The 27865-nt window shown below is 38.4% G+C and overlaps 1 protein-coding gene across 1 annotated transcript in view; it reads left to right on the forward strand.

The window, feature by feature from the left end:
- The window catches only part of LOC112445816 (proto-oncogene DBL-like), a 115453-nt gene extending 89041 nt beyond the window's left edge, over positions 1 to 26412 (forward strand). Inside the window, 9 exon segments of the mRNA XM_059884534.1 lie at positions 7638 to 7730; positions 8442 to 8567; positions 9254 to 9475; positions 16032 to 16124; positions 19059 to 19137; positions 19686 to 19752; positions 23244 to 23356; positions 24919 to 25028; positions 26380 to 26412. Of these exon segments, the coding sequence (XP_059740517.1) occupies positions 7638 to 7730; positions 8442 to 8567; positions 9254 to 9475; positions 16032 to 16124; positions 19059 to 19137; positions 19686 to 19752; positions 23244 to 23356; positions 24919 to 25028; positions 26380 to 26412 (936 nt within the window).
- Positions 26413 to 27865: the final 1453 nt, after the last annotated feature.

Here is a 27865-nt window from a genome sequence, read left to right on the forward strand (position 1 = left end):
GATTAGCTCTAGTAATTTTCTGGTGGAGGCTTTAGGGTTTTCTGTGTAGAGGATCATGTCATCTGCAAACAGTGAGAGTTTTACTTCTTCTTTTCCAATCTGGATTCCTTTTATTTCTTTTTCTGCTCTGATTGCTGTGGCCAAAACTTCCAAAACCATGTTGAATAGTAGCGGTGAGAGTGGGCACCTTTGTCTTGTTCCTGACTTTAGGGGAAATGCTTTCAGTTTTTCGCCATTGAGGATGTTTGCTGTGGGTTTGTCATATATAGCTTTTATTATGCTGAGGTATGTTCCTTCTATTCCTGCTTTCTGGAGGGTTTTTATGATAAATGGATGTTGAATTTTGTCAAAGGCTTTCTCTGCATCTATTGAGATAATCATATGGTTTTTATCTTTCAGTTTGTTAATGTGGTGTATTACATTGATTGATTTGTGGATATTGAAGAATCCTTGCATCCCTGGGATCAAGCCCACTTGGTCATGATGTATGATCTTTTTAATATGTTGTTGGATTCTGTTTGCTAGAATTTTGTTAAGGATTTTTGCATTTATGTTCACCAGTGATATTGGCCTATACTTTTCTTATTTTATGGCATCTTTGTCAGATTTTGGTATTAGGGTGATGGTGGCCTCATAGAATGAGTTTGGAAGTTTACCTTCCTCTGAAATTTTCTGGAAGAGTTTGAGTAGGATAGGTGTTAGCCCTTCTCTAAATTTTTGGTCGAATTCAGCTGTGAAGCCGTCTGGTCCTAGGCTTTTGTTTGCTGGAAGATTTCTGATTACAGTTTCACTTTCCGTGCTTGTGATGGGTCTGTTAAGATTTTCTATTTCTTCCTGGTTCAGTTTTGGAAAGTTGTACTTTTCTAAGAATTTGTCCATTTCTTCCAGGTTGTCCATTTTATTGGCATATAGTTGCTGATAGTAGTCTTGTATGATCCTTTGTATTTCTATGTTGTCTGTTGTGATCTCTCCATTTTCATTTCTAATTTTGTTGATTTGATTCTTCTTCTTTTGTTTCTTTATGAGTCTTGCTAATGGTTTCTCAATTTTATTTATCTTCTCAAAGAACCAGCTTTTGGCTTTGTTGATTTTTGCTATGGTCTCTTTTGTTTCTTTTGCATTTATTTCTGCCCTAATTTTTAAGATTTCTTTCCTTCTACTAACCCTGGGGTTCTTCATTTCTTCCTTTTCTAGTTGCTTAGTGTAGAGTTAAGTTATTTATTTGACTTTTCTCTTGTTTCTTGAGGTAAGCCTGTATTGCTATGAATCTTCCCCTTAGCACTGCTTTTACAGTGTCCCACAGGTTTTGGGTTGTTGTGTTTTCATTTTCACTCATTTCTATGCATATTTTGATTTCTTTTTTGATTTCTTCTGTGATTTGTTGGTTATTCAGCCGCGTGTTGTTTACCCTCCATAGGTTGGAATTTTTAAGTTTTTCTCCTGTAATTGAGATCTAATCTTACTGCATTGTGGTCAGAAAAGATACTTGGAATGATTTCTGTTTTTTTTTTTTTAATTTACCAAGGCTAGATTTATGGCCTAGGATGTGATCTATCCTGGAGAAGTTTCCATGTGCAGTTGACAAAAAGGTGAAATTCATTGTTTTGGGGTGAAATGTCCTATAGATATCAATTAGGTCTAACTGGTCTATTGTATCATTTAAAGTTTGTGTTTCCTTGTTAATTTTCTGTTTAGTTGATCTATCCATAGGTGTGAGTGGGGTATTAAAGTCTCCCACTATTATTGTGTTATTGTTAATTTCCCTTTTCATACTTGTTAGCATTTGCCTTACATATTGTAGTGTTCCTATTTTGGGTGCATATATTTTTATAATTGTTCTATCTTCTTCTTAGATTGATCCTTTGATCACTATGTAGCATCTTTCTTTGTCTCTTTTCACAGCCTTTTTTTTTAAAGTCTATTTTATCTGATATGATTATTGCTACTCCTGCTTTCTTTTGGTCTCTATTTGCATGGAATATCTTTTTCTAGCCCTTCACTTTCAGTCTGTATGTGTCCTTTGCTTTGAGGTGGGTCTCTTGTAGACAACAGATATAGGGGTCTTGTTTTTTTATCCATTCAGCCAGTCTTTGTCATTTGGTTGGGGTATTCAACCAATTTACATAAGGTAATTATTGATAAGTATGATCCCATTGCCATGGGTTCGAGTTTATACACCCTTTCTGTGTTTCCTGTCTAGTGAAGATCCTTTAGCATTTGTTGGAGAGCTGGTTTGGTGGTGCTGAATTCTCTCAGCTTTTGCTTGTCTGTAAAACTTTTGATTTCTCCTTCATATTTGAATAAGATCCTTGCTGGGTACAGTAATCTGGGTTGTAGGTTTTTCTCTTTCATCACTTTAAGTATGTCCTACCATTCCCTTCTGACCTGAAGAGTTTCTATTGAAAGATCAGCTGTTATCCTTATGGGAATCCCCTTGTGTGTTATTTGTTGTTTTTCCTTGCTGCTTTTAATATTTGTTCTTTTGTGTTTGATCTTTGTTAATTTGATTAATATGTGTCTTGGGGTGTTTTGCCTTGCATTTATCCTGTTTGGGACTCTCAGGGTTTCTTGGACTTGGGTAACTGTTTCCGTCCCCATTGTTTGGGACTCTCAGGGTTTCTTGGACCTGGGTGACTATTTCCTTCCCCATTTTAGGGAAGTTTTCAACTATTATCTCCTCAAGTATTTTCTCATGGTCTTTCTTTTTGTCTTCTTCTGGGACTCCTATGATTCGAATGTTGGGGGCATTTAACATTATCCCAGAGGTCTCTGAGGTTGTCCTCATTTCTTTTAATTCTTTTTCTTTTTCCCTCTCTGCTTCATTTATTTCTACCATTCTATCTTCTGCCTCACTAATTCTATCTTCTGCCTCCATTATTCTACTGTTGGTTCCATCCAGAGTGTTTTTGACCTCATTTATTGCATTATTCATTATATATTGACTCTTTTTTATTTCTTCTAGGTCCTTGTTAAACATTTCTTGCATCTTCTCAGTCCTTGTCTCCAGGCTATTCCTCTGTAACTCCATTTTGTTTTCAAGATTTTGGATCATTTTCACTATCATTATTCAGAATTCTTTATCAGGTAGATTCCCTATCTGTTCCTCTTTCGTTTGGTTTGATGGGCATTTATCCTGTTCCTTTGCCTGCTGTGTATTTCTCTGCCTTTTCCTGTTGTTTATATTGCTGAGTTTGGGGTGGCCTTTCTGTATTCTGGCAGTTTGTAGAGTTCTCTTTATTGTGGAGTTTTCTCCCTGTGGGTGGGTTGTACTGGTGGCTTGTCAAGGTTTCCTGGTTAGGGGAGCTTGTGTCGGTGTTCTGGTGGGTGGAGCTGGATTTCTTCTCTCTGGAGTGCAATGAAGTGTCCAGTAATGAGTTATGAGATGTCTGGTTTTGGAGTAACTTTGGGCAGCCTGTATATTGAAGCTCAGGGCTGTGTTCCTGTGTTGCTGGAGAATGTGCATGGTATGTCTTGCTCTGGAACTTGTTGGCCCTTGGGTGGTGCTTGGTTTTAGTGTAGGTATGGAGGTGGTTTGATGAGCTCCCTGTCAATTAATGTTCCCTGGAGTCAGAGTTCTCTGGTGTTCTCAGGATTTGGACTTAAGCCTCCTGCTTCTGGTTTTCAGTCTTTTCCTTACAGTTAGCCTCAAGAGTTCTCCATCTTTACAACACTGGATAATAAAACATCTAGGTTAATAATGAAAAGTTTCTCCACAATGAGGGACACCCGGAGAGGTACACAGTTACATGGAAAAGAGAAGAGGAAAGAGGGAGATAGAGGTGAGCAGGAGTAGAAGAGGGGGAATCAAAAGGGGAGGAGAGCAAGCTAGCCAGTAATCACTTCTCTATGTGCTCTGCACAGTCTGGACCACTCAGAGATGTTCACGGAGTTACAGAGAGAAGAGAAGAGGGAGGAAGGAGACAGAGGTGGCCAGGAGGATAAAAGGGGGAATCAAAAGGAGGGAGACAGATCTAGCCAGTAATCAGTTCCCTAAGTGTTCTCCACAGCCCGGAACACACAAAGAGATTCACAGAGTTGGATAGAGAAGAGAAAGGGGGAGGGAGGAATTAGAGGCGACCTGGTTGAGAAAAAAGGAGAGTTAAAAGGGGGAAGAGCAATCAAGCCAGTAATCTCACTCCAAGTAAAAATGAAGTAATGAAGATTGAGTTCTTAAAGGTACAAATTGATAACAAATACCAAAAAGGAAAGATTAAAAATTCTAGAGTGGAGGTTAGATTCTCAAAAATACAATATTTAAAAAAAAAACAAATTCACAAACATTATAAAATATATATATGAAGTTTGCTTCCCTGGTTGCACAGACTGTAAAGCATCTGCCTGCAGTGCAGGTGACCGGGTTTGATCCCTTGGGTGGGGAAGATCCCCTGGAGAAGGAAATGGCAACCCGCTCCAGTACTCTTGTCTGAAAAATTCCATGGACTGAGGTCCTGGTAGGCTACAGTCCATGGGGTCCGCAAAAAGTCGGACACGGACTGAGTGACTTCACTTCACTTTGCTTTAAAAATAGGGTCCTTTTTTTTTACAAAGTAATAGTAGGTTATAAAAATGAAAATAAAGGATTAATAGAGGATGTAAAAGTAAAAAAAAATTAATTTAAAATGATAATAAAAAATATATCTAGGACTTTCTCTGGTGTTGTTGTGGACAGTGTGGGGTCAGTTCATTTCTGATAGTTCCCTGATCTGGCTTATACTCTCAAGATCTATAGATCCCTCCCTATGCAGTCATTGCTAACTACAGGGTTTTAATCTATTGCACTTGTCATTTCCCAAAAGCTGTTCCCTCTGTTGATTTTAGCTTTTTCTGTTTGCTGGTCTTTTCAGTGTCTCATTTCCACCCTGACACAAGTGGGCAGTGGTGGTCCCTTTTTTAGGCTCACTTATTCAGTCTTGATGTGGGGAGGGAGGAAACACTGGCAAACAAATATTTACTGGAGTGTTGTGGGGAGTGCTCACAGTGTTCAAGCAGACACTGGGTTTTGCCCCCACTCACAGATGTGTGTGCTTTCCCAGTCTACACTTCTCAGGCTTAGGTTGCTCTGCTGGAAACTGTCTGATGTGGGCCCTGGGTTGCCATGCACTTCCCCCGTCTAAGCCACTCAGGTTCAGGTTCTTGGGTACTCTACAAAGGTGTAGACTTGGTTGGGCCTGCGTTTTGTGCCCTTCCCAGGTCCGAGCAGCTCAGGTGACCAGGTGCTTGCCCAGCGCAGTCCACCCCCAGTTGGAGGTGCCATCTTATTGCCTCCCCTGTCCCTCCACTCAGTTTTCTGGGTGTACAATGGGCGTGCCTTCTCAGGTGTGCCGGTGTCTCTCTCTGGAGAGCTGATCTCTGGCTGCGACCCTCCTGGTGGGATGTCAATCTCCAGATCCCAGAAGTCTTGGTTAGCAACGAAGCTGCTTGCAGTTTGGTAGAGGATGCTCTCCCAGGCTGCGATTGCACGCTTCCAGCTCTGGCTGGCTGCCCTCTCCTGCCTGCTGTCTCCGGTGGGGGATGGGCCGGTCCAAGCTGGCTAGCTGTGCTCAGTCCTTTGTTGCTTGTAGTGGCCTGGCAGTGTCTTAGGTTAGGGCTTTTCGTGGGATAGCTATCCCACAGTCTGGGTTGCTATCTCAAATTAGTTTCCTCAGATTGCCCTTGGGGCATTTAGGCCTGGTCCTCTATCCTAAGCAGTGCAGCCCGTGCCTCCCTGTCCAGGCCCCGCTTGCCCTAGTGGCAGATTGCGAGCGTCTGGGCTGCTTCTCTGTTGGGAGTTGCTGTTAGCCACGTAATCTGTGGGTTTTGATTATTTATTATTTACTTTTCCCTTCCCCAGTTATGTTGCCCTCTGAGATCCCAAGACTCGCAATAGACCTGCCGGTGAGAGTGTTTCCTGGTGTTTGAAACTTCTTTCTTTTTTAAGATTCCCTTCCTGGGACGGATTCTCCGTCCTAACTCTTTTGTCTCTCTTTCTATCTTTTATATTTTGTCCCTACCTCCTTTCGAAGACAATGGGCTGCCTTTCTGGGTGCCTAATGTCCTTTGCCAACAAAGGTTCGTCTAGTCAAGGCTATGGTTTTTCCTGGATGTGAGAGTTGGACTGTGAAGAAGGCTGAGCGCCGAAGAATTGATGCTTTTGAACTGTGGTGTTGGAGAAGACTCTCGAGAGTCCCTTGGACTGCAAGGAGATCCAACCAGTCCATTCTAAAGGAGATCAGCCCTGGGATTTCTTTGGAAGGAATGATGCTAAAGCTGAAATTCCAGTACTTTGGCCACCTCATGCGAAGAGTTGACTCATTGGAAAAGACTCTGATGCTGGGAGGGATTGGGGGCAAGAGGAGAAGGGGACGACAGAGGATGAGGTGGCTGGATGGCGTCACTGACTCGATGGACATGAGTCTGAGTGAACTCCGGGAGTTGGTGATGGACAGGGAGGCCTGGCGTGCTGTGATTCATGGGTTGCAAAGAGTCAGACATGACTGAGCGACTGATCTGATCTGATCTGATCTGAATGTCCTCTGCCAGCATTCAGAAGTTGTTTTGTGGAATTTGCTCAGCGTTCAAATGTTTTGTTGATGAATTTGTGTTCGAGAAACTGGTCTATCTGTCCTATTCCTCTGCCATCTTAGGACCACCCCTTAAACAAGCATTTAAAATTACTTCTTATACAACCATCTTTTTCTTAAACCCCACCTTCATCTCCAACTTTCAGAGGAGGAAGGCATTCTTGGAGGAGGGGGAAAGGTGTTCTTGAACATAAATTGAGTTATTCCTTGGGGTTGCCCTTTGCCAGTTTCCAAATTTTGTAGATGTTTTCCCTTCTCTCAGCTTGTAACTTTAGGTTTTGCCTTGTAAAAATGTTTCCATCGTGTTAGTTGTATTTCATGAGTGAGAAGAGCCAAATACATGTATCAGTTCACCATTTTTAACCATAAATTGATAATTGAATTAGATGTATTGAATTTTACCCATATATAGAGGAGGGTCCTGGATCTTACATAGGTATATCCTCTCCCATTCCCTTTGTGTTCTGCACTTCCTATATGCACATTTCATCCCAAATAGCTTCATTTTGCCCTAAATATGGACTCTACAATGTTCCCAGGACCCAGAGTCATGACTCCTATATTTATAGTGGCAGCAAGCCAGTAATCAGATGAAATATAGCACTAGTTGATAAAGGCTATATTTTTCTTGTGACATTTAGGAAACTCTTCTCATACCCAGTCTGATTTATATTCAGTGCAACCTATTTCTTTTCTGGGTCTTGTCATGTGGAACTGAGCCTTTTGTTAATTTTCTTGGATACTCTGAAGAACTTTCTGGTCATGTTAACCTAGGATCATTCATTGCTTTCTGACTTTTTAAGCATTCCACATGATTGTGAATTTATACATAATTTTTTTTTGTCTTTGAAATTTGGGGATTTTCTCTCTCTCCAATCCTTGAAATAATGTTCACTGTAGTTTTCCAGATATACTGCCTCTTAAAATTTCCATACCATATAGGACAGCGATCTTTCTGGTAAATTTTCCTTGAGATGTAAGAAACATCCATGCATTGGGTCTAATCAGTGAACATTTGGCATTTTCATAGGCAAATGTCTTAATTTAAACTTATTAATAATTCTATTTTAATGACAGGAATGTCAAAGAAAATTGAAACACAGACTTGGTCTGGATTCCTATTTACTGAAACCAGTGCAACGTATCACTAAATACCAGTTACTGTTGAAGGTAATTACATGAAGCATTTCTTTCTTTACTTACTTTTTTGGGTCAGATGTAGCAAAGCCATTAAAAAGGAAGTACTAGAAATAGGTAGGCTCCCTGACTGGGAGGGCTAGATATAGCAGTAGAATCTATGCTTTTAGCTGTTTCTGTCCATACAAGTTACAGTGATACATGGACAAGATTGACTGCAGAAGGTTTACTGTTGTTAAGTGGAACTAAACAAATACTTCTTACAGTTTTGAGACTGTATTTCCTATGAGCCTTCTCAGTGAAAAATAAAGATAGAATATCCCTCAGTAATGTGAAAGGATTCCTAAAATGTCATGTTAGGTAAAATACAACATTGTTTTAAAATGTCTTTTCACAATGTTCTATGGTGTACGCATGGTGAATAAAATTAATTGTCCTACATGGAGGACCAAAAAGATGTGTAATTGTTTTTAAAAACGAATCTCTAGTGTGTCCTAATAGCTATTGTTTGCCAGTATTTGAATTTCTTTACTTTCTACTGTTTAGTCACTATTCCATTTCTTCCCCAGTTTTGAACATTGTTATTAATATGTATTATGTGACAAATAGCATGTAAAGAAATTACTCATAAAGTGCCATTATCTTTGGATTCCTCTTGAAGCATGTTAGCGAAAAATATATTCATTTTCTCCAGCTATTAATATCTGCCTAATATTAAGTTTAACTCTTGACTTCTAATTACAGGAGCTATTAAAATATAGCAAAGACTGTGTCGGATCTGTAGAATTAAAGGAGGCACTTGACACAATGCTGGATTTACTGAAGTCAGTTAATGACTTAATGCATCAGACTGCAATAAATGGCTATATCGTAAGTAGATCTTCATGATTGTTGCAGTTTTACAGGGTAAGCATGTTAACATCTCTTTCTTCCTCTCCTGGAACAACTGAGAAATAAGACGTGAGAGGCAGACAAACGAAGGATCTAAATGTCAGCATTATTACTTATGATGCTAAGTGGAAAATTGGCTTCAGATCAGCAGCCAGATGGATTTACGACATTCCCCTTGTACCTAACAAGGCCTACCCCCAAGTGCAGACCTTGGGAGATCCCACGTGATGGGATATTTGGGTCTATTCTAAGGAGACATATGGTCTCAGAAGTGCTCTTTGCCCAGGTCCAAGATAGAGAGATGGAAGAAAGAGATCAAATCTTTAGGAGTTAGCTCCACCCCGTGGGAAAACTTGGACTGGAAGAGCTCACTCGCCAATCAGGACTGAGGAAGCCATGGGGAGAGTTGGCCCAGCTGAAATACCTCCACATTGGAGACATGAAGCCAGGGAAAAGAAGGTTTCTTCTATCTCCCAGTCCCACAGTCATTTTGTAACTGGCTGACACATGGCATGTTTTCATGTGAAAAGTTATGATGAATGAAACTTTTAAAACTATAAATTATGCTTCAGGGTTTTAGTAGCTTAAACTAAACACTGTAATGATGCTGTCAGATCTGAATGCCCTTCTGCCCTGTACTAATGAGCTGAGGTTTTCTGTTCCAGGGAAACTTAAATGAGCTGGGCAAGATGATAATGCAGGGTGCGTTCAGTGTTTGGATTGGACACAAGAAAGGTACTACAAAGATGAAGGATTTTGCTAGATTCAAACCAATGCAGCGGCACCTTTTCCTGTATGAAAAAGCCGTCGTATTTTGTAAAAGGCGTGTTGAAAGTGGAGAAGGTGGTGATCGATACCCATCATACAGTTTTAAGCACTGTTTGAAAGTAAGACCTTTTGAATTGTATAATGTAATAGTTTCTCGTGTATGCATATATTGTATTCAAATTTGTGTACTTTTTCAGTTCAGATGACTGGGTTTTATACTTTACTCACACACATTTGTATATTTTTTTCTAAACAAAATCTTTTGTTTTAAACTGAAGTATAATTGGCCTATAACATTGTATTTGTTTCAGGTATATAGTGTAATGAGTCAATATTTGTACATATTGTGAAATGATCGCCACAAATAACATCCATCACCACACAGTTAAAAACATTTTTTTTCTTGTGATAACTTTTAAGATCTACTCTCTTAGCAAGTTTCAAATATGAAGTACAGTATTATTAATCATGGTCACCATAGTTACCATGCTATACATTTCATCCCTGGGGTTTATTTATTTTACAACTGGAAGTTTGTACCCTTTGACCCCCTTCTCTACTCATTTCTCAAGCTCTCACCCATGAAACCTTAAGTAGGAGTCATATAGAGATGTCAGGTGAAGCAGAACTTGTCTGCCTGAAGTGAGAACCAGAAAGGGCAGAATGTAACCTTCTCTTCCTCTCTCACTTCAGTCCCAGGCATTCCTCAAGGGGGCGCCCTAGTGTCCTGCCTGGTGCAGGAAGAGACCCAGGCTCCCCCATTTGCCCTGTCTTACCAATGACACCAGGTGGAGTTCTTGGTCTTGGTAGCAAGGACTTTTTATCACACAGGAGAGTCAAAGAGGAAAGAGTTTTTTCCTTTTTTTTTTCAATGTAATTAAAAAATGGATCACTTTTTTTGTTGTTGTTTTTCTTGGCCTCGCCACTCAGCTTAGTTCCCCAACTAGGGATTGATTCTGTGGCCCCCTTGCACTGGAAGCACAGAGTCTTAACCACTGGACTACCAGATCACTTTTATGTCTAGCATATTCCCATCATATTCCTTCTCCATCCCCTCTCTTCCTGGGTGTTCCAAAGCCACCTATTGCTGAATCTTGCCCACACCTGTCCTGTCTGATCCTTAGAAATTGCTTTCTTCTCTCCCATAACCCAAACCACCATTCTGTCCTACAGTTAGTTTGGTATTCAAATGAGAGCAGTATTGTGTGAGGAAGTTATTGGCAATTCAGTGCCATTCCCAGCTGGTTTTGACATTTGAGAAGAGGAACTTCCAATCCACAGGAGTCTGTAATTGGCAAATTTGATTTTTTTCACACCTAATTAATTTTATCTTTCAAGTTCTACATTGTAAAAGCAGTATAGCATTTGTTAAAGAAAATTTGGGGACTTCCATGATGGTGCAGTGGTTAAGACTCTGAGCTCCCACCGGGAGGGGCAGAGGTTTGATCCCTGGTCAAGGAAGATACTACATGTTGTGCAGTGTGACCAAAAAAAAGAAAAGAAAAGAAAATTTGGAAAATGGAGAAAATTGTTACCCTCAACTTCCCAGCCACTATCATTTTGGCTATTTCTCATGAGCCTGTTGTTTCTTGGTTGTTAGCAAGTTGAGAATTGATGAGATATCCAGCAGTGGTAATAAAGGGGATGGGCCATATGTCCTGAGCAGGCACGAGGGCTTTGTGTCAGCAGGCCCCCTGAGAAGCAGACCCTGCTTTTGATTCTTCCCAGATGCCAACAACTGTATACTGTTCCTGACAGAATTCCTAACCACAGTTAGGTCTCTGATCTTTTCCTATGGTCTACTTTCCCTGCTGAACCCACAGCTATGGCTCTTCAAAACTCTCACTGTTTTCATAACAAATGTCCTGTTGCTCTTTTGATATTAGCCACCCATCTCCAAGCCCCTAAAATCTCCAAGGGTCTTTTATGTCTCTAATAAACTTTGGTTGAAAATCAAGAGTTTGTAATCGACATCAAACAGGGTTCAGGTTTCCTGCTCTCTGTATATCTGTTCCCCGGGAAGGTACTTTATCTTCATAGACTAGTTGGACCCAAATCCATTTGATTCACTTTTTATTTGTAGAGTGACCTAGTTACTACTAATGGACTATTTCTGGCTTGTACTGATTTTTCTTTTTTTACTTTTCTCTCTCTCTCTTTTTTACTTTTAATTTATCACAAATTGGACACACTAACAGAGTAGTTTAGTATTTCTAAAGTATATCAGAGTGAGGATGGATTGGTATGTGGTAACCAGTTCATGAGAATGCAAACAGTGGTTACCATGGACACAGAGGGTGGGATAGATGCAAGAAACATTTCCATGGCAGGTAAACAGGAAGGCTTGTTGACTTACTAGATGCAGAAAATAAATAATAACTGACATTGGAAGGAAAAAAATCAGCCTGTTTTTTCTTTGATTCCACAGTAACACCTAGTGTCCTTAATAAAAGACATTAGTCACTGATGCCTGCAAGGATTGAGACCAGCATTATTAGGAAAATGGTGATGTTGCTCACAGAGAAAGATCGAAATTAAGCTATTTCTTATAAGCCTCACTATGCTTTCTTCCTCTTGCTTACATGAAATTCTGGAATTAAATAATTGCTGGTAGGACTAGTCGGTGTGTTACATAAGAGTTTGGATTCCTGGTTTCAGAATCTTCCCCTTGGTAGAGAGGATCAACGTGGAAGCACTTTCAAGGAACTGTTGCCTTGACTTCATCATATCAAGCTGGAATTTCATGGCCTGACAGCTGTATGATGACTGCGTGCTATATTTTAAGTTGACAGCTCCTGTGCAAAGGAAAGGCCCTAAAGTACACACACACAGTCAGTCAAATGGAGACATTCGAGTTCTTCAGATTCCTTAGTTCATGCGTTTATTATTTTCATCTATGTTTTTAAGTGTAACAAATATATGCGTCATGCTATTTTGCTAGGAGCTGTTTAAATGTTATCAGTGTTAATTCATTTAATCTACATAGCAACTTTATATGAAGTAGGAATTATTATAAACCCCATTTGAGGATAGGCAAGCCAAGTTCCAGAGAGGTGAATATTTCATCCAAGGGCATAGAGTCACACCCAGGCAGATGGCCTCGAACTCCATGATCATAACACCTGCACCATGCTGGCAGGTCTTGTTCTTGCTTGTTTATTTCATTCCTTCATTCCTTTTTATCTCTATCCTCTGCACTTCATCTCCTCTCTACCCCTGTAGCAACCATTCTAATTTATTTGATGTACATCCTTCAGTTTGTGTGTTCTTTTTAAATACATACTAATGTTCTGTGCCCATTTAGTTTTTTTTAATATAAATTTATTTATTTTAATTGGAGGCTAGTTACTTTACAATATTGTATTGGTTTTGCCATACATCAACATGAATCCACAGCAGGTGTACACGTGTTCCCCATCCTGAACCCCCCTCCCACATCCCTCCCCATATCATCCCTCTGGGTCACCCCAGTGCACCAGCCCCGAGCATCCTGTATCATGTATCGAACCTGGACTGGCGATTCGTTTCACATATGATATTATACATGTTTCAATGCCATTCTCCCAAATCATCCCACCCTTGCCCTCTCCCACAGAGTCCAAAAGACTGTTCTATACATCTGTGTCTCTTTTGCTGTCTCGCATACAGGGTTATTGTTACTATCTTTCTAAATTCCATATATATGCATTAGTATACTGTATTGGTGTTTTTCTTTCTGGCTTACTTCACTCTGTATAGTAGGCTCCAGTTTCATCCACCTCATTAGAACTGATTCAAATGTATTCTTTTTAATGGCTGAGTAATACTCCATTGTGTATATGTAGCACAGCTTTCTTATCCATTCGTCTGCTGACGGACATCTAGGTTGCTTCCATGTCCTGGCTATTATAAACAGTGCTGCAATGAACATTGGGGTACACTTGTCTCTTTCAATTCTGGTTTCCTCAGTGTGTATGCCCAGCAGTGGGATTGCTGGGTCATATGGCAGTTCTATTTCCAGCTTTTTAAGGAATCTCCACACTGTTCTCCATAGTGGCTGTACTAGTTTGCATTCCCACCAACAGTGTAAGAGAGTTCCCTTTTCTCCACACCCTCTCCAGCATTTATTGCCAATTTTTATAAATTGTATTCTGATATAATCCTCATTTTCTTTCTTTTTTGATCCCAGAAACTGTTTTCAAGATACAGTTATGTTACTGTTTTATACCCAATACCTTGCTTGTAATTGCCTCACGGCAGTTCAGCCTTGCTGCATTTTTTGTTTTGTTAATATGAAGATAAATTTTTAAATAATACTAACTCAAGAGGTAACTATTATGTATCCCAGATACATAAATATAAGTCTTAAAATTTGTAGTTATTGGTTATAATCCCAGAGTTCTTGACCCACTGGGAGACTTTTTAACAAGGTAGTTGACATCATTGTACTGCCCTGAAGACAGAAAATTAGTTTAAAAGTCGGGGCCCTGAGTACTTGATGCAGCAAGATGTCTTCAGATAAAATGCTTTGTAGTAAAGAAAATAAATTCACAGCTGTCAGAAATCATCAATGAAAATGTGAAGGATGAGGCAGAGATCACAGTTACGGTATAACTATAGAATCAGCTTTGTTCTTTTGTTTTATATATATATTATTTATTACATAGTATATCATATGACTGATAGAACTTTAACTCTGCCTCTATTCTTAAAAATCTTTCAATAAAATCTTTATATTTTATTATTTGAGAAAATATGTACAATCCATGAATTGCAAATAGATTGTATTACAGTGGATCATTTGTAGTGAATTGCTTAGAGCTAAGAAGGCAATGGCACCCCACTCTAGCACTCTTGCCTGGAAAATCCCATGGACGGAGGAGCCTGGTAGGCTGCAGTCCATGGGGTCGCGAAGAGTCGGATACGACTGAGTGACTTCTCTTTCACTTTTTACTTTCATGCGTTGGAGAAGGAAATGGCAACCTACTCCAGTATTCTTGCCTGAAGAAGCCCAGGGACGGGGGAGCCTGGTGGGCTGCCGCCTATGGGGTCACACAGAGTCGGACACGACTGAAGTGACTTAGCAGCAGCAGCAGCAAGAACAATATTGGAGAAGGAAATGTCAGCCCATTCCAGTATTCTTGCCTGGGAAATGCCATGGACAGAGGAGCCTGGCATGCTACAGTCCATAGGGTCGCAAAAGAGTTGGGCACAACTTATCTACTAAACAACAAGAGCAAGAACAATATAGTTTGATAGAGATAATTGTTAGATTTCCAGAGTAACTCAAAAGATTTATTTAATCTATAATGCTGTGCTTTATGTAGGCAGTGAAAAAATAGCAAAACTGTTGCTATTCAAATAAGGAGAAGCTGAGAAAGCAAACTCATACTTTAAAAAAACTCATCGTATTATCTAAGCCTTTAATGCATGCTATATAATCCTTCTATCAACTCTATGAAATAGGTACTCTTCCTATTTTATAGTCAACACAAGTTCAGAATGATTAAGCAACTTGCACCAAGACACTTAGCTAGCTCATGGGCTTTCCATCTTACCATGCTGTTAGGACAAAACCATGTATTGAAACAAAATCAGTTTAAATAGAGCTTGAATATGAGATTATTATTTATCTTAAAATCTGATGTTTGAACAAAAGTAGTTTAGTTAGAGTGGTTGAGTAGGAATATAAAGATGATTTTTGATCATTCTGAAAGTAACTTCTGAGTACATTCAGGGTAGATATCACAGGCTTTTTCATTTCTAAGTATAATCCCTTTTCTTTTTCTTGGTATGGGGATCTCACTAAGCACTACTCTTAATGCTTATCAGCTCTAATTAGGATCATTTGGGACACATGTAAATGGAACAGAGTGTGAGATATTCCTTTAGATAATTAGGCAAGAATTGAAAGAAAAGAAGGCAGAAGGAGACTAAAAGAGAATGTGTACAAGGGAGTGAAATTGCTCAAAATGGAATTAACCAAGCTACTAGCAGCACAGGATAAAAGAAAATGGAAAAGTTTGTGCTTTGCACAATCATGTGAAAGAGAAGAAAAACTATGGTAAGGAAGGATTATTGCATGTCAAAGTTTCCCTGGCTACAAGAAGACATCACTCTCCCGTGACAGATTATTTATTTTCCAGAGAGGCTGAGAGATTGGTGGAAATAGAGGGGATTTTTGTGTAGCTAATTGGTTCCTGCCTGACCTGTAAATTGGATGTCTATAACATGTAGGATTTCTATAGACATAAGTAATAATTTATGAGATTAACTTATCTGGCCTATGATTATTAAAAATAAACCATTTAAATTAGTTTTGGATGACCTTGTTCACTGATATTTAACTACTTTTACTTCTGTGTTTGACACAATTCGTTTTTATAGTGTACTGTTAATTTATAACAGAATTCAATCTTAGGTGGACTACTTGGATGTTCAAATTTATAACAATTTGTTTCAGTCACTGGAATGGAACGTGTAGTCTGTACTATAAGTGCATAGTTCAGTGAAACCATATAAATATTCAGGTCTGTGATTGAATTCATCATTTCATATTTTTTGAATGTAAAAGTATATTTTGCACAAATGAGAAATTCTGTTTCATTTAGAATATGATGGGTATGACGGGAATAGATTTAATGTAACTTCATTTTCAGAATAAAATGCTCATAAAAATCATGACATATATTGTAGATGGATGAACTTGGAATCACTGAATATGTAAAAGGAGATAACCGCAAGTTTGAAATCTGGAATGCTGGAAAGGAAGAAGTTTATATTGTCCAGGTTGGTCATTTAAGAATTGTTCTAGAAACTCTACCTGCCTTAAGATACAAAAGTCTGAATTTGCAAACAAAAATAATTTTGGTTACATTACAGAAATTCTCAGTCCTTTCCTATAGGTCACCTAAATATTATTGATAATTATTCTTGTGATACAGTTAAACATGTTATCAGTTAGCAAATTTTTCTTTGATTCTTTTATTAAATATAGTTGGTATACAATTTATATGTTATAGGTATACAATATAGTGATTCATAATTTTAAAGATTATTTTCCATTTATATTATTATAAAATATTGGATATAGTCCCCAAGTGATTCAATAAATCCTTGTAGTTTATTTATACTTAATAGTTTATAGCTCTTAATTCCCTACCCCACATTGCCCCTCTACACTTCCGTCTCCCAGCTGGTAACCACTAGTTTTGTTCTCTGTATCTGTTGAATCTGCTTCTTTTTTGTTATATTCACTAGTTTTTTATTTTTGGATTCCCACATACAAGTGATATCATACACATGATATCATATTTGTCTTTCTCTGACTTATTTCACTTGATATAATAACCCTCCAAGTCCATCCTATTGTTGAAAATGGCAAAATTTCATTCCTCTTTATGATGAGTAGTATTCCATTGTGTGTGTGTGTGTGTATATATATATATACTGCCTTTTAAATCCATTGATCTGTTGATGCACACTTAGGTTACTTCTGTTGGCAAAAGTTTTTTTAACTTGAGATGTGTCTGTTTGATGCTTTCTATGGCTTTTAAGTTTTCACTGCTACATCAGGAGACTTATGAATAAGAACTGAAGCCAAGAGCTTGGCTGGTGCTTTTCTGTCCCCATCAAATTTCTAGAGTTACAGATTGAATACAGTGCTGAATTCCTCTTGTGCTCAGCATTCAGAGAGGACCTGATTATGAGACAAGGTGAATATGATGGTTCAGATGAGGTCGTTGTTTCTAAAGAATGTGGTTAAAGCTCTGGCCACACATGCTATAATGTTCAACCTGTATCAGGGAAGAGGAGAGAAATTAGAACATTTTAAGAGCCATTTCAAAAGTATTTGTATCATGACTTGTTATCTGTTTGACAATGCTTGATGTTTTTATTTGTTTTAACTCTGTCTTCATTCAGTTCAGTTCAGTCACTCAGTCGTGTCTGACTCTTTGCGACCCCATGAATCGCAGCACGCCAGGCTCTCTGTCCATCACCAACTCCAGAGTTACTCAAACTCATGTCCATCGAGTCGGTGATGCATCCAGCCATGTCATCCTCTGTCGTCCCTTCTCCTCCTGCCCCCAATCCCTCCCAGCATCAGAGTCTTTTCCAATGAGTCAGCTCTTCGCATGAGGTGGCCAAAGTATTGGAGTTTCAGCTTTAGCATCAGTCCTTCAAAGAACACCCAGGACTGATCTCCTTAAGGATGGACATGGTTGGATCTCCTTGCAGTCCAAGGAACTCTCAAGAGTCTTCTCCAACACCACAGTTCAAAAGCATCAATTCTTTGGTGCTCAGCTTTCTTAAACAGTCCAACTCTCACATCCATACATGACCACTGGAAAAAACATAGCCTTGACTAGACGGACCTTTGTTGGCAAAATAATGTCTCTGCTTTTGAATATGCTATCTAGATTGGTCATAACTTTCCTTCCAAAGAGTAAGTGTCTTTTAATTTCATGGCTGCAATCACCATCTGCAGTGATTTTGGAGCCCCCCAAAAATAAAGTCTGACACTGTTTCCACTGGTTCCCCATCTATTTCCCATGAAGTGATGGGACCAAATGCCATGATCTTCGTTTTCTGAATGTTGAGCTTTAAGCCAACTTTTTCACTCTCTTCTTTCACTTTCATCTAGAGGCTTTTTAGTTCCTCTTCACTTTCTGCCATAAGGGTGGTGTTATCTGCATATCTGAGGTTATTGATATTTCTCCCGACAATCTTGATTCCAGCTGGTGCTTCTTCCAGCCCAGTGTTTCTCATGATGTACTCTGCATATAAGTCAAATAAGCAGGGTGACAATATACAGATAATTCATAAAAATATATGCTCTTGGCTTGATTTAGATGTAAGATTTTTCTTATGTATTAACAAACTTATCTTGTAAGTAATGGGAGGATATTTAAGGAGGGGAAGATAACTATGCAAGCAATTGTTTTTTAAAATTTTTTGGCTGCACTACGGTGTGGTATGTTGAATCTTGGTTTCTGAACCAGAGATCAAACCCAGGCCCTTAGCAGTGAAAGCACTGAGTCCTAACCCAGTAGTCCACCAGGGAATCTGTGCAATAGATTGTCTTTTCAGAAACAATAGAGCTTGTTTTGGTTTTTACTAAAATTAAACATGAAAAATTTATATATTTTAATTTTTTTATTTATTTTTATTTTTTTAATTTTATTTTAAATTTTTAAACTTTACATAAATTGTATTAGTTTTGCCAAATATATTTTAAAAACCCTGCTACACAGAAAAGAATAAGTGAGATTTATATTTCACATTTCTCTAAGCATTGGGCTTCCCTAATGGCTCAGCTGGTAAAGAATCCACCTGCAATGTGGGAAACCTGGGTTCGATCGCTGGGTTGGGAAGATCCCCTGGAGAATGGAATGGCTATCCACTCCAGTATTCTTGCCTGGAGAATTCCATGGATTGTATAGTCCATGGGGTTGTAAGATTCAGACATGGCTGAGTAACTTTCACTTTTCACTAAGCATTACTATTGAAGGGCAGTTTCAAATTAGTCTTGACTATTATTTCATCTAATCTGATGGCTGTTTATTTTGCTTCTTGGAAGTTTAAGAATCAAAATGTTAGGGTAAGAATATGATAGTTCAGAATATAGATTATGTTTAATATAATAATGACCTTTGTTTTACTATAAAGCATCCTTTTAAAAAGGAAACATGTCTTCTCCTCCCTCATTTTTTAAATCTTTAGGCTTCAAATATAGATATGAAGATGATGTGGTTAAAAGAAATCAGAACTATTTTGTTGAAGCAACAGGAACTTTTGACAGGTAAATTCAAGCATGTATTCTCTAGAATGGGAAGTATAAGAACAATTCAGTGTCTCAGATTTGTGATAATTTTTTACAAGGAATGGGCTGATATTTACTTTCTACTATTACAATTAAACTTGTTAGTAGGAGATCAAGATTCAGGGAGCTGTTTGAATTATTTCAGAAAATGAATTTTGCAGTAGAAGATGAGCTCTAATGCCTGGGAAGCAGTTTTTGCAGTGATAAAGCAATCTGAATGTGTTAATTCTAAGTCCTTCCCATGAGGCAGCTCTGTGTGGGAACTCAGTAATCAGTGCCTAGTAATGTTGGCCTAAGAGGGGTGCTAGTTATAAACTTGAATGTCTTGAATAAATACAGCATGGTTTGATCCTTTTCTATATTCCGAATTCAGACTGGCCTTCCCTCTGGCTGTTTTAAGTCTGTGAAGGTGAACTAGAATGGGATTGAGGTCTGTGTGTATGCACATGTGAAGGTTATTGGTCCTCAAGGAAGTAAGAAGCATGGCTTCCAAATGATGCTTATATAAGCTTTGTTTTATTTCACAGTTAAGAACCGAGAACAGCATAATCAGTTAACAGAGCAGAATCATTTTTCTTCTCAGCAGAATGACGAGTAAGTGATTCTTCTTTAAGAAATATCACTCTTCCAATCTTCTGTTTTCTGTGTGTAACATGAAACAATGTAATTAAACTATCAGACAAAAGATACCTTTTAGCAATATCTCATCAAATTCTATAAACACATCATTTTCTGGGTTCTATCCTTGGGCATGGAGCCTGATAGTCCTTAATAGTTATCCCACTGTTTCTCTGATGTTAAAGAAAATAATAGTTTGGGCCTAATTTTTTAAATAAAATTATAAATGCTTTGTTCTCCTGGGGGGAGTTACATGTAGGGCTGGTAGCAAAAGCAGTTAAGCTCATGGCTTTCTCTTTAAAAATTTTCTGGACACCTTCAATCTGATTGGAGAAAGAGGATATAAGAATGATGATGTACTGGCAGCTGATACTGGCCCATAGCTTTGTGGTCCCTTGACAGAGACCACATGCTGGTGACTTGGCCTCTCTATGTAGTTAGAGAAGAGGTATGGCTCCTGGGTGGCAGGGGCAGGGAGGAGGGATTATGCCTGGACACAGTCACAAAGTCTTTGAGGAAGGTAGCAGTTCTAAATGATAGCTATGCTGCTGGTTTAGAGATTTGGCCTTGTATTCTGCCTCTAGGAATCCTAGAAGTTGGAGTTTCCATAGAACATTTGCATATATGCCGAAAGAATCCCCACACTTATTTCAAAGCCTTGGCACAGATATTCACCATGCAGCATCTGCATGATGTAGGGATCATTGAAAGACTTATTAAAAATACTTTTTCAATGGTACAGATGAACTTATTTACAAAGTGGAAATAGAGTTAGAGATGTAGAAAACATCTTGTGTTTACGCGGGGGGGAAAGAAAGGAAGGATAAAATTGGGAGATTGGGAATTGACATATACACATTACTATATATAAATAGGTAACTAACAAGACTTACTGTATAGCACAGGTCAATAGTAAGTAATGACCTATATGGGAAAAGAGTCTAAAAAAGAGTGAATATTGTATATATATGTCTGATTCACTATGCTGTACAGCAAGAAAGTAACACAACATTGTAAATCAACTATACTTCAGTAAGAAAATTTTTTAAAATGCTCTTTTTCTCTTTGTTGCACATCATCTTTCACAGGTAGCTAAGATCAGGTGATAAGTATGTTGATTTATCTGAGGCTTTAGGAGAACCATTTTTTAAAATTTATTTATTTTAATTGGAGGCTAATTACCCTACAATATTGTAGTGGTTTTTGCCATACATTGACATGAATCAGCCATGGGTATACATGTGTTCCCCATCCTGAACCCCCCTCCTACCTCCCTCCCCATCCCATCCCTCTGGGCCATCCCAGTGTACCAGCCCTGAGCACCCTGTCTCATGCATCGAACCTGGACCAGAGATCTGTTTCACATATGATGATATACATGTTTCAGTGCTATTCTCTCAGATCATCCCACCCTCGCCTTCTCCCACAGAGTCCAGAAGACTGTTCTATACATCTGTGTCTCTTTTGCTGTCTCACATATAGAGTTATCATTACCATCTTTCTATCCATATATATGCATTAGTATACTGTATTTATGTTTTTCCTTCTGGCTTACTTCACTCTATATAATAGGCTCCAGTTTCATCCACCTCATTAGAACTGATTCAAATGTATTATTCTTTTTAATGGCTGAGTAATATTCCATTGTGTATATGTAGCACAGCTTTCTTATCCATTCGTCTGCTGATGGACATCTAGGTTGCTTCCATGTCCTGGCTATTATAAACAGTGCTGCGATGAACATTGGGGTACATGTGTCTCTTTCCATTCTGGTTTCCTCGGTGTGTATGCTCAGCAGTGGGATTGCTGGGTCATATGGCAGTTCTAATTCCAGTTTTTTAAGGAATCTCCACACTGTTCTCCATAGTGGCCGTACTGGTTTGCATTCCACCAACAGTGTAAGAGGGTTCCCTTTCTCCACACCTCTTCCAGCATTTATTGTTTGTAAGACTTTTGGATAGCAGCCATTCTGACTGGCATGAGATGGTACCTCATTGTGGTTTTGATTTGCATTTAAGAGAACCATTTTTAAAAATCACAGTGGAAGTCTTTATTTTCCAGGGTTTACAGTACTCAATATTTTGTCATATATTCTAGAAGTCTTTACATTTCAGACAGTATTGACTCTATAGTAGCTGATTCACCTCAACAGTATTTAATCAGATTAAGGTTTTTAATCATCATTCATATATACCTTATATATGTATAAGTATATATATGTACATATATATAAGTATATATACATATAATGTATGTATGTATATATATATATATCTAATTCATTGAAGTTAAAAGTTCATAGAACAATAGTGATTTTTTGTTGTTCTTTATATTTTTCCAACTTATGGAGTATGGTTGACAATTAAAATTGTATACATTTAAAGAGTACCAATTTGATGATTTGATATTGTGTGATTGCATGCATGCTCAGTTGTGTCCAACTCTTTGCAACCCCATGGACTATAGCCCACCAGGCTTCTCTGTACATTGAATTCTCTAGGCAAGAATACTGGAGTGGGTTGCCATTTCCTCCTTCAGGGCATCTTCCCAGCCCACAGATTAAACCTGTGTCTCCTGGGTCTTCCCTTTGGCATGTGGATTCTTTTCCACTAGTGCCACCTGGGAAGGCCTATGATTTTTTTATTAATATGTGTGTGTGTGTGTATATATATATATATGTATATATGTATGTGTGTGTATATATATATATATAGTGAAATAATCACCACAGTCAAACTGATTAACATATCCATCACCTACATAGTTATCCTTTCCTGTGTCTGTAGTGAGAACATTTAGGATATACCTCCTAGCAAATTTTGGGTATACAATATAATATACAACAGGAATTTTATATAATATTACCTGCCTTGGGTTCAGAAGGGAATCATTTTTTTCCATGCTGGCTTTGATCCTAGGATATAAGCTTCTGTATATTATGAGCTATTATCACACAGACTTAAATACAGGGGAAAAATCAGCTCTGCTTATGGATTCTTAGATTATATTCTTTTTTTTTTACAATTCATTTATTTTTGACTCTGCTGGGTCTTTGTTGTGCTGCAGGCTTTTCTCTAGTTGCAGTGATCAAGGGCTACTCTCTAGTTGCGGTGCACAGGTTTCTCATTGTGGTGGCTTCTCTTGTGGAGTACGCGCTCTAGGGCATGCAGACTTCAGTAGTTGCAGCACATGGGCTCAGTAGTTGGGGCTCCCAGGCTGTAAAGCACAACAAGTTCAGTAGTTGTGGTGCCACAGGCTTAGTTGGTCTGAGGCATGTGGGATCTTCCCAGACCAGAGATCAAACCCAAGTCTCCGGCATTGGCAGATGGATTCTTTTACCACCGAGCCACTAGGGAAGCCCCTAGATTATGTTCTTAACACATGGTATCAATGGAGAAATACCATTTTAAATTTCTTATTACTCTTAGACTGTAAGAAAGCTCACTTTTACATATTTACTATTTCAGAGGGCAACACAGAGGTTTTATAGGCGCTGAGGAACCTGAGTTGGGACATATCAGCACTATGGTGGAGGTCGGTGAGTCCATCACATCAGTTCAAGCAGAAGCAAATACAGTATGTATAATGGTTATCTAAAGGGAGGATTCATGGTTGTGCAAATTGTTTTCTCTCATTGTTATTTGAGAAATCTTTCCATCTATTCACTTTATACTGAAGAAAATAGAAGTTAACCCATTTTAGAAAGCTCCTCTGTCTTGTATATATATGCAAGTTCTCTGGTGGGCACTGCGAGTGGTCTGTGTAATGGTCTGTGGACTGGTGTGGTCCGTGGATAGTAGCATCAGCATCACGTGGGAACTTGTCAGGAAGGCAGGTACTTTGGCTCCATCCTGGACCTTCTGAATCAGAAACTCGAGGAGTGAGACCCAGCCAGCTGTGATGTCACAAATTCTCCATGTGATTCTTTCTGGCACCTGCTTAAGTTTGGAAAGCCCCTTCTACACAGGATACAGAGGTGAATAGAACACATATACTGCATCAAGGGAGGCACTTGTGACTCAGTATAGGGTGTAATGAATTAGAAAAGAGTTATTTACAACTGGAATATTTCTTTTCTTTTACACATTTGGTCATTTAAAGGGATTTAAAACAATTTGTTTACTTCAACAAACATAACAGCCTGATTGCCAGGAATCTTACAGTACATTCTGGGCATATAGTCTAACTTGAGATACCACTCAGCTGCTATGCCCAATAAAGCTAGGACTGTAGAAAGATAATGCAACAAGCAATGAAATCCAACTTGATAGTGTGATAACAGGGAAGTAAAGGTGCTTCAGAGGCATTCAAGAGGGTCACATTAACAACTCCGGGATCAACAGAATAGACTTCTCTGAAGAAATGGCTAATGGAGTACCTGATTTCTCAGTGCTTAAACCTGATGGTCCTCAATCTGGAAGACTTCTCTACTAGCTGAGGAGAAACAGGAACAACAGCCTTGCTCAGCTTCAGCTCCATTTACAGGTCACTTCCCTCAGGTCCTTCTATACTGTGGCCCCCTGAACCGTCAGGAGAGAGACTAGTATCACTGCTTTCATTCTACAGAATGAGGAAACCAGGTCAGAGAAAGTTGACATGGGCTTGTTCAAGGTTACATTCACAGTTTAGTGTGGCCAAGATGACATTCTGTTACTTCTTCGCCCCATCCAAGTGCCTTCATTCATATCAGTTCAATGCATGCTATTAATTATTTTTATTAATTAAGCATCTCTTACAGGCAGGTTTCTTATGAGACACACAGTGTGTAACACATGGTCCTTGCATAATAAAAGAGATAAGTCCAAAATAACCATATTACCAGGTAGAATGTTAGAAGTGTTATTAAAGTGGGACCAGGAAGAATGCTATAGAAAGAATTTTTGAAAGAGATGACGTTTCTGTAATAAGGAGTATAATAACTTGCACGCAACCCCCAACATGAAACCATCCTAAAAGTTAAAGATGTGTAGATATTTCTGAAATATCAGAAATTCTAAACTAGTATAACCCAATTGGAGGTTTTTGTTACAAAAGATAGTATTCTTGGACCATTGAAGTGTTATAGCCTTGATTATTACAATTGGTTTTACTTCTCTCCTTGTGGTGTACCGGTAACTGCCATCCTGCATGATTTTCTTACAGTTTGGACTGAGATGTCATCACCTGCAAAAGTCTCTGATGAACCTGAGAAATGGTCCAGTAACTATTTCTACTCCTCTTATGATGGCCATGAAGAAGAAAGACCTCTAATGGTTTAGTAATGACATATTAAGATAAATAAATAAAAACTCTTCAAGCAGTTTTATTGATGAAATAGATTAGGCACACAGGGCAGTCTTTTGTCAGTGTCCTTGAGGTTATTAGAGGTGTTCCAAGGCCAAAGACTTGAAATAAGTCTTACCGTGAACATTCAGTAAGCACTTCTCTCTGTGAGAACTTGTTTGAGCCATACATTGAGCCCCTACTGAAGTTAATGAGATAGTCAATCATTCCAAGTCTTATATCATGACCAATTTTATCTTCAGTTTTATTTTTATTTTCAATCTGGGCATGTGCAATAAAATCAGAGCACAACAGGAAAGTTCAGGTATACTTAGAATAGATTCCAGATTAGATATAGGAAATAAATATGACACATTTAAGAACTATTTAATTTCATCTGGGGAATATATTTTAGTAGACTGTCAAAAAACATGCTAATGCTACGAATCTTAGCATATTCGAGCAAGGAAACACCCATAAAAATAAAGGCTGCTTTAGGGTAAAGTAAATGTTTTCTAGAAGAATTAGTTTTTGGTGTTATTAAGCTCCTAGTGGGTTATCCCAAGGAGTTAGGACTGTTTAGGATAAATCTCCAGTTTTCTGAAGTCACCAGTGTAGAGGGTAGGAATATTGCTTTTGTAGTGCACTGTTCCTTGGTGCTTTTCAGAGGAATACATTCAGTTGGGCAGTTCTGGTCTCAAAGCTCCATAGCATTGATGCTGGAATGCTTTCTTTAAAAAAGCAACAGAATATTTTTCCATCAATAATACAATGACCACAATTCATATTTGTATGGTCATTTACAGTTGACAAAATGATTTCACACTGAATATTCATAGTCTTAGTGAGAAAAAGGGCAGGGTTTACTCCCTCCAACTGACAGGAGGAGACCGAGGCCCAGAGCTGGTAAGAGATTTGTCCAGAGTTCGTTGTGTAGACCAGTAGTACTCAAACTTTTTTAGTGAATTTGCATTTTTCAAAAAAAGAAATGTAGTGAGAAGGGTAGCATGTGAAATATTTTTGCAACCAAAAAAAAATGAAGACATAAAGGACTTACCTGATGATCCAGGGGCTAGGACTTTGTGCTTCCACTGCAGTGGCACAGGTTTGATCCTTGGTTAGGGACTAAGGTCTCTCAAGCTGCATGGTGCAACCAAAAAAATTTTTTTTGCAAATCTATTTAACATCTGACTTCAGAAAAAACAGCTGGATTCTTGTACTGGCATTTGCATTCAGTCTGTTGTGCTATCACACATTTGGTGACCTCTTGAAAATGCCTTAGTAGACTTGTGAGAGGATGAGAATGAAAAAGGCAAATAATAGAACTTTGACTCTTGCAAGGCCCTGGGAACCCCCAACCTTGAGAATCACTGAAAAGAACTTTCATTTCCTGAAGTAACATTATCTGAGGACAGGAGGGGTCATTGTTCAGATGGGAGCAACAAGCCAGGGGAAGCTGGGTGGGGTTTCAATGTTTGCTGTAAATTATGCTCTATGAAGGGACGGTCAAGAACTGAGAAAGCTTTCACTAAGTATTTTTCCAGCTATCATGTCTGAACATAAAGCAAATATGCAAAATTAAAGAATGCTTTCATCTTAGGGGACGGGAATGGAGAAAACCCTAATAGCTCTTCTCCTTTCTCCCATGAATTCCCTGACTTGTGCTACTAAGGAAAATAGATACAAAGATAATACAGTGCATTCCACACCCCTCAATAAAATAACACCCAAAACTAAATAGCCAAAGCGAGTTGGAATGAGCTATCTTTTAGCCTCACTTTATCAAGTCAAAACCAAGAAATAATGGGTGCTGCTTCCCTTGGAGAAGCCCGAGTCGGAGATGGCTGTCCTGTTTTAATGAAGCTACTCTCTTGAATGGCGAGTAGCTCTTTCCTGCCTGCTTCTCAGCCATTTGATAAAAATACTGCTCAAAAGACGTTCAGCCCAAGTGATGCGGATAATATTTTCAGGTTAATTCTTTTGGATGTGCAAAGGCTCGATACCGCATAATTCTTTCTTTCCTTTTTTTAAACCTTTTAAATTGTATCTTATATATAATTGGAGGATAATTACAGTATTGTGAATGGTTTCTGCCATATATGACAACTTTCCTTTTATATTAAAAAAGCGTTTTTAATTATGGTACTCTTTTCTATAAAATCATATATCCAATGTCTAAGATACTGTGCTGGAAAAACTCACATCTCACAATACATTTGGACTCGATTATTATTTCTTCTCTGTCTACCTTGTAACCAAATGCAATCTGTGTGCCTTGGATTATTTAGCTTATTAATGAATTAAGTTAACATTCTAGCTGCAAAATGATTAAGGCCAAGTAAAGCACAGCATTATGGTTTAATATGCTTTTATTGGACTAAGCTTTTGCGCCCATGATTTTTACCTGTGCAAAATGATATGAAGCACAGAAATCCTTTTGGGGACATTTGTAAATCTTTGTTCAGGGCCACTGCCTTTTTTATGTGGCCAAGATAATTGTGTTTTATGAGAGTAATTTACAAGTAACAGTATTTAAATACTATTTTCATGCTTTTTTCTGGATTTATGTTTATTATTCATGTAACTTAAATTAATCGGCTCTGTTATTTTCTGTGTCGTTCACACTGTAATTCTCTTCTCACAAATAAAAATGAATTCTTCAGGTTAAATAAACACATGTTCTGCTGTTTTGTTTTGTTTTTTTTTGCTATCGCAACTGTTTCAATGTTTGTTCCTACAAAGCTGCTGCAGCTAACCACATTTGCCATCGAGGAAAGAGCAAAGTCTTTATGTCACAGAACATGCAGTTATGCAAGTAGTTTTGCAT

This window comes from Bos taurus, unplaced genomic scaffold (genome assembly GCF_002263795.3).
Source record: "Bos taurus isolate L1 Dominette 01449 registration number 42190680 breed Hereford unplaced genomic scaffold, ARS-UCD2.0 Super-Scaffold_1723_ScbfJmS_2085, whole genome shotgun sequence".
NCBI lineage: Eukaryota > Metazoa > Chordata > Mammalia > Artiodactyla > Bovidae > Bos > Bos taurus.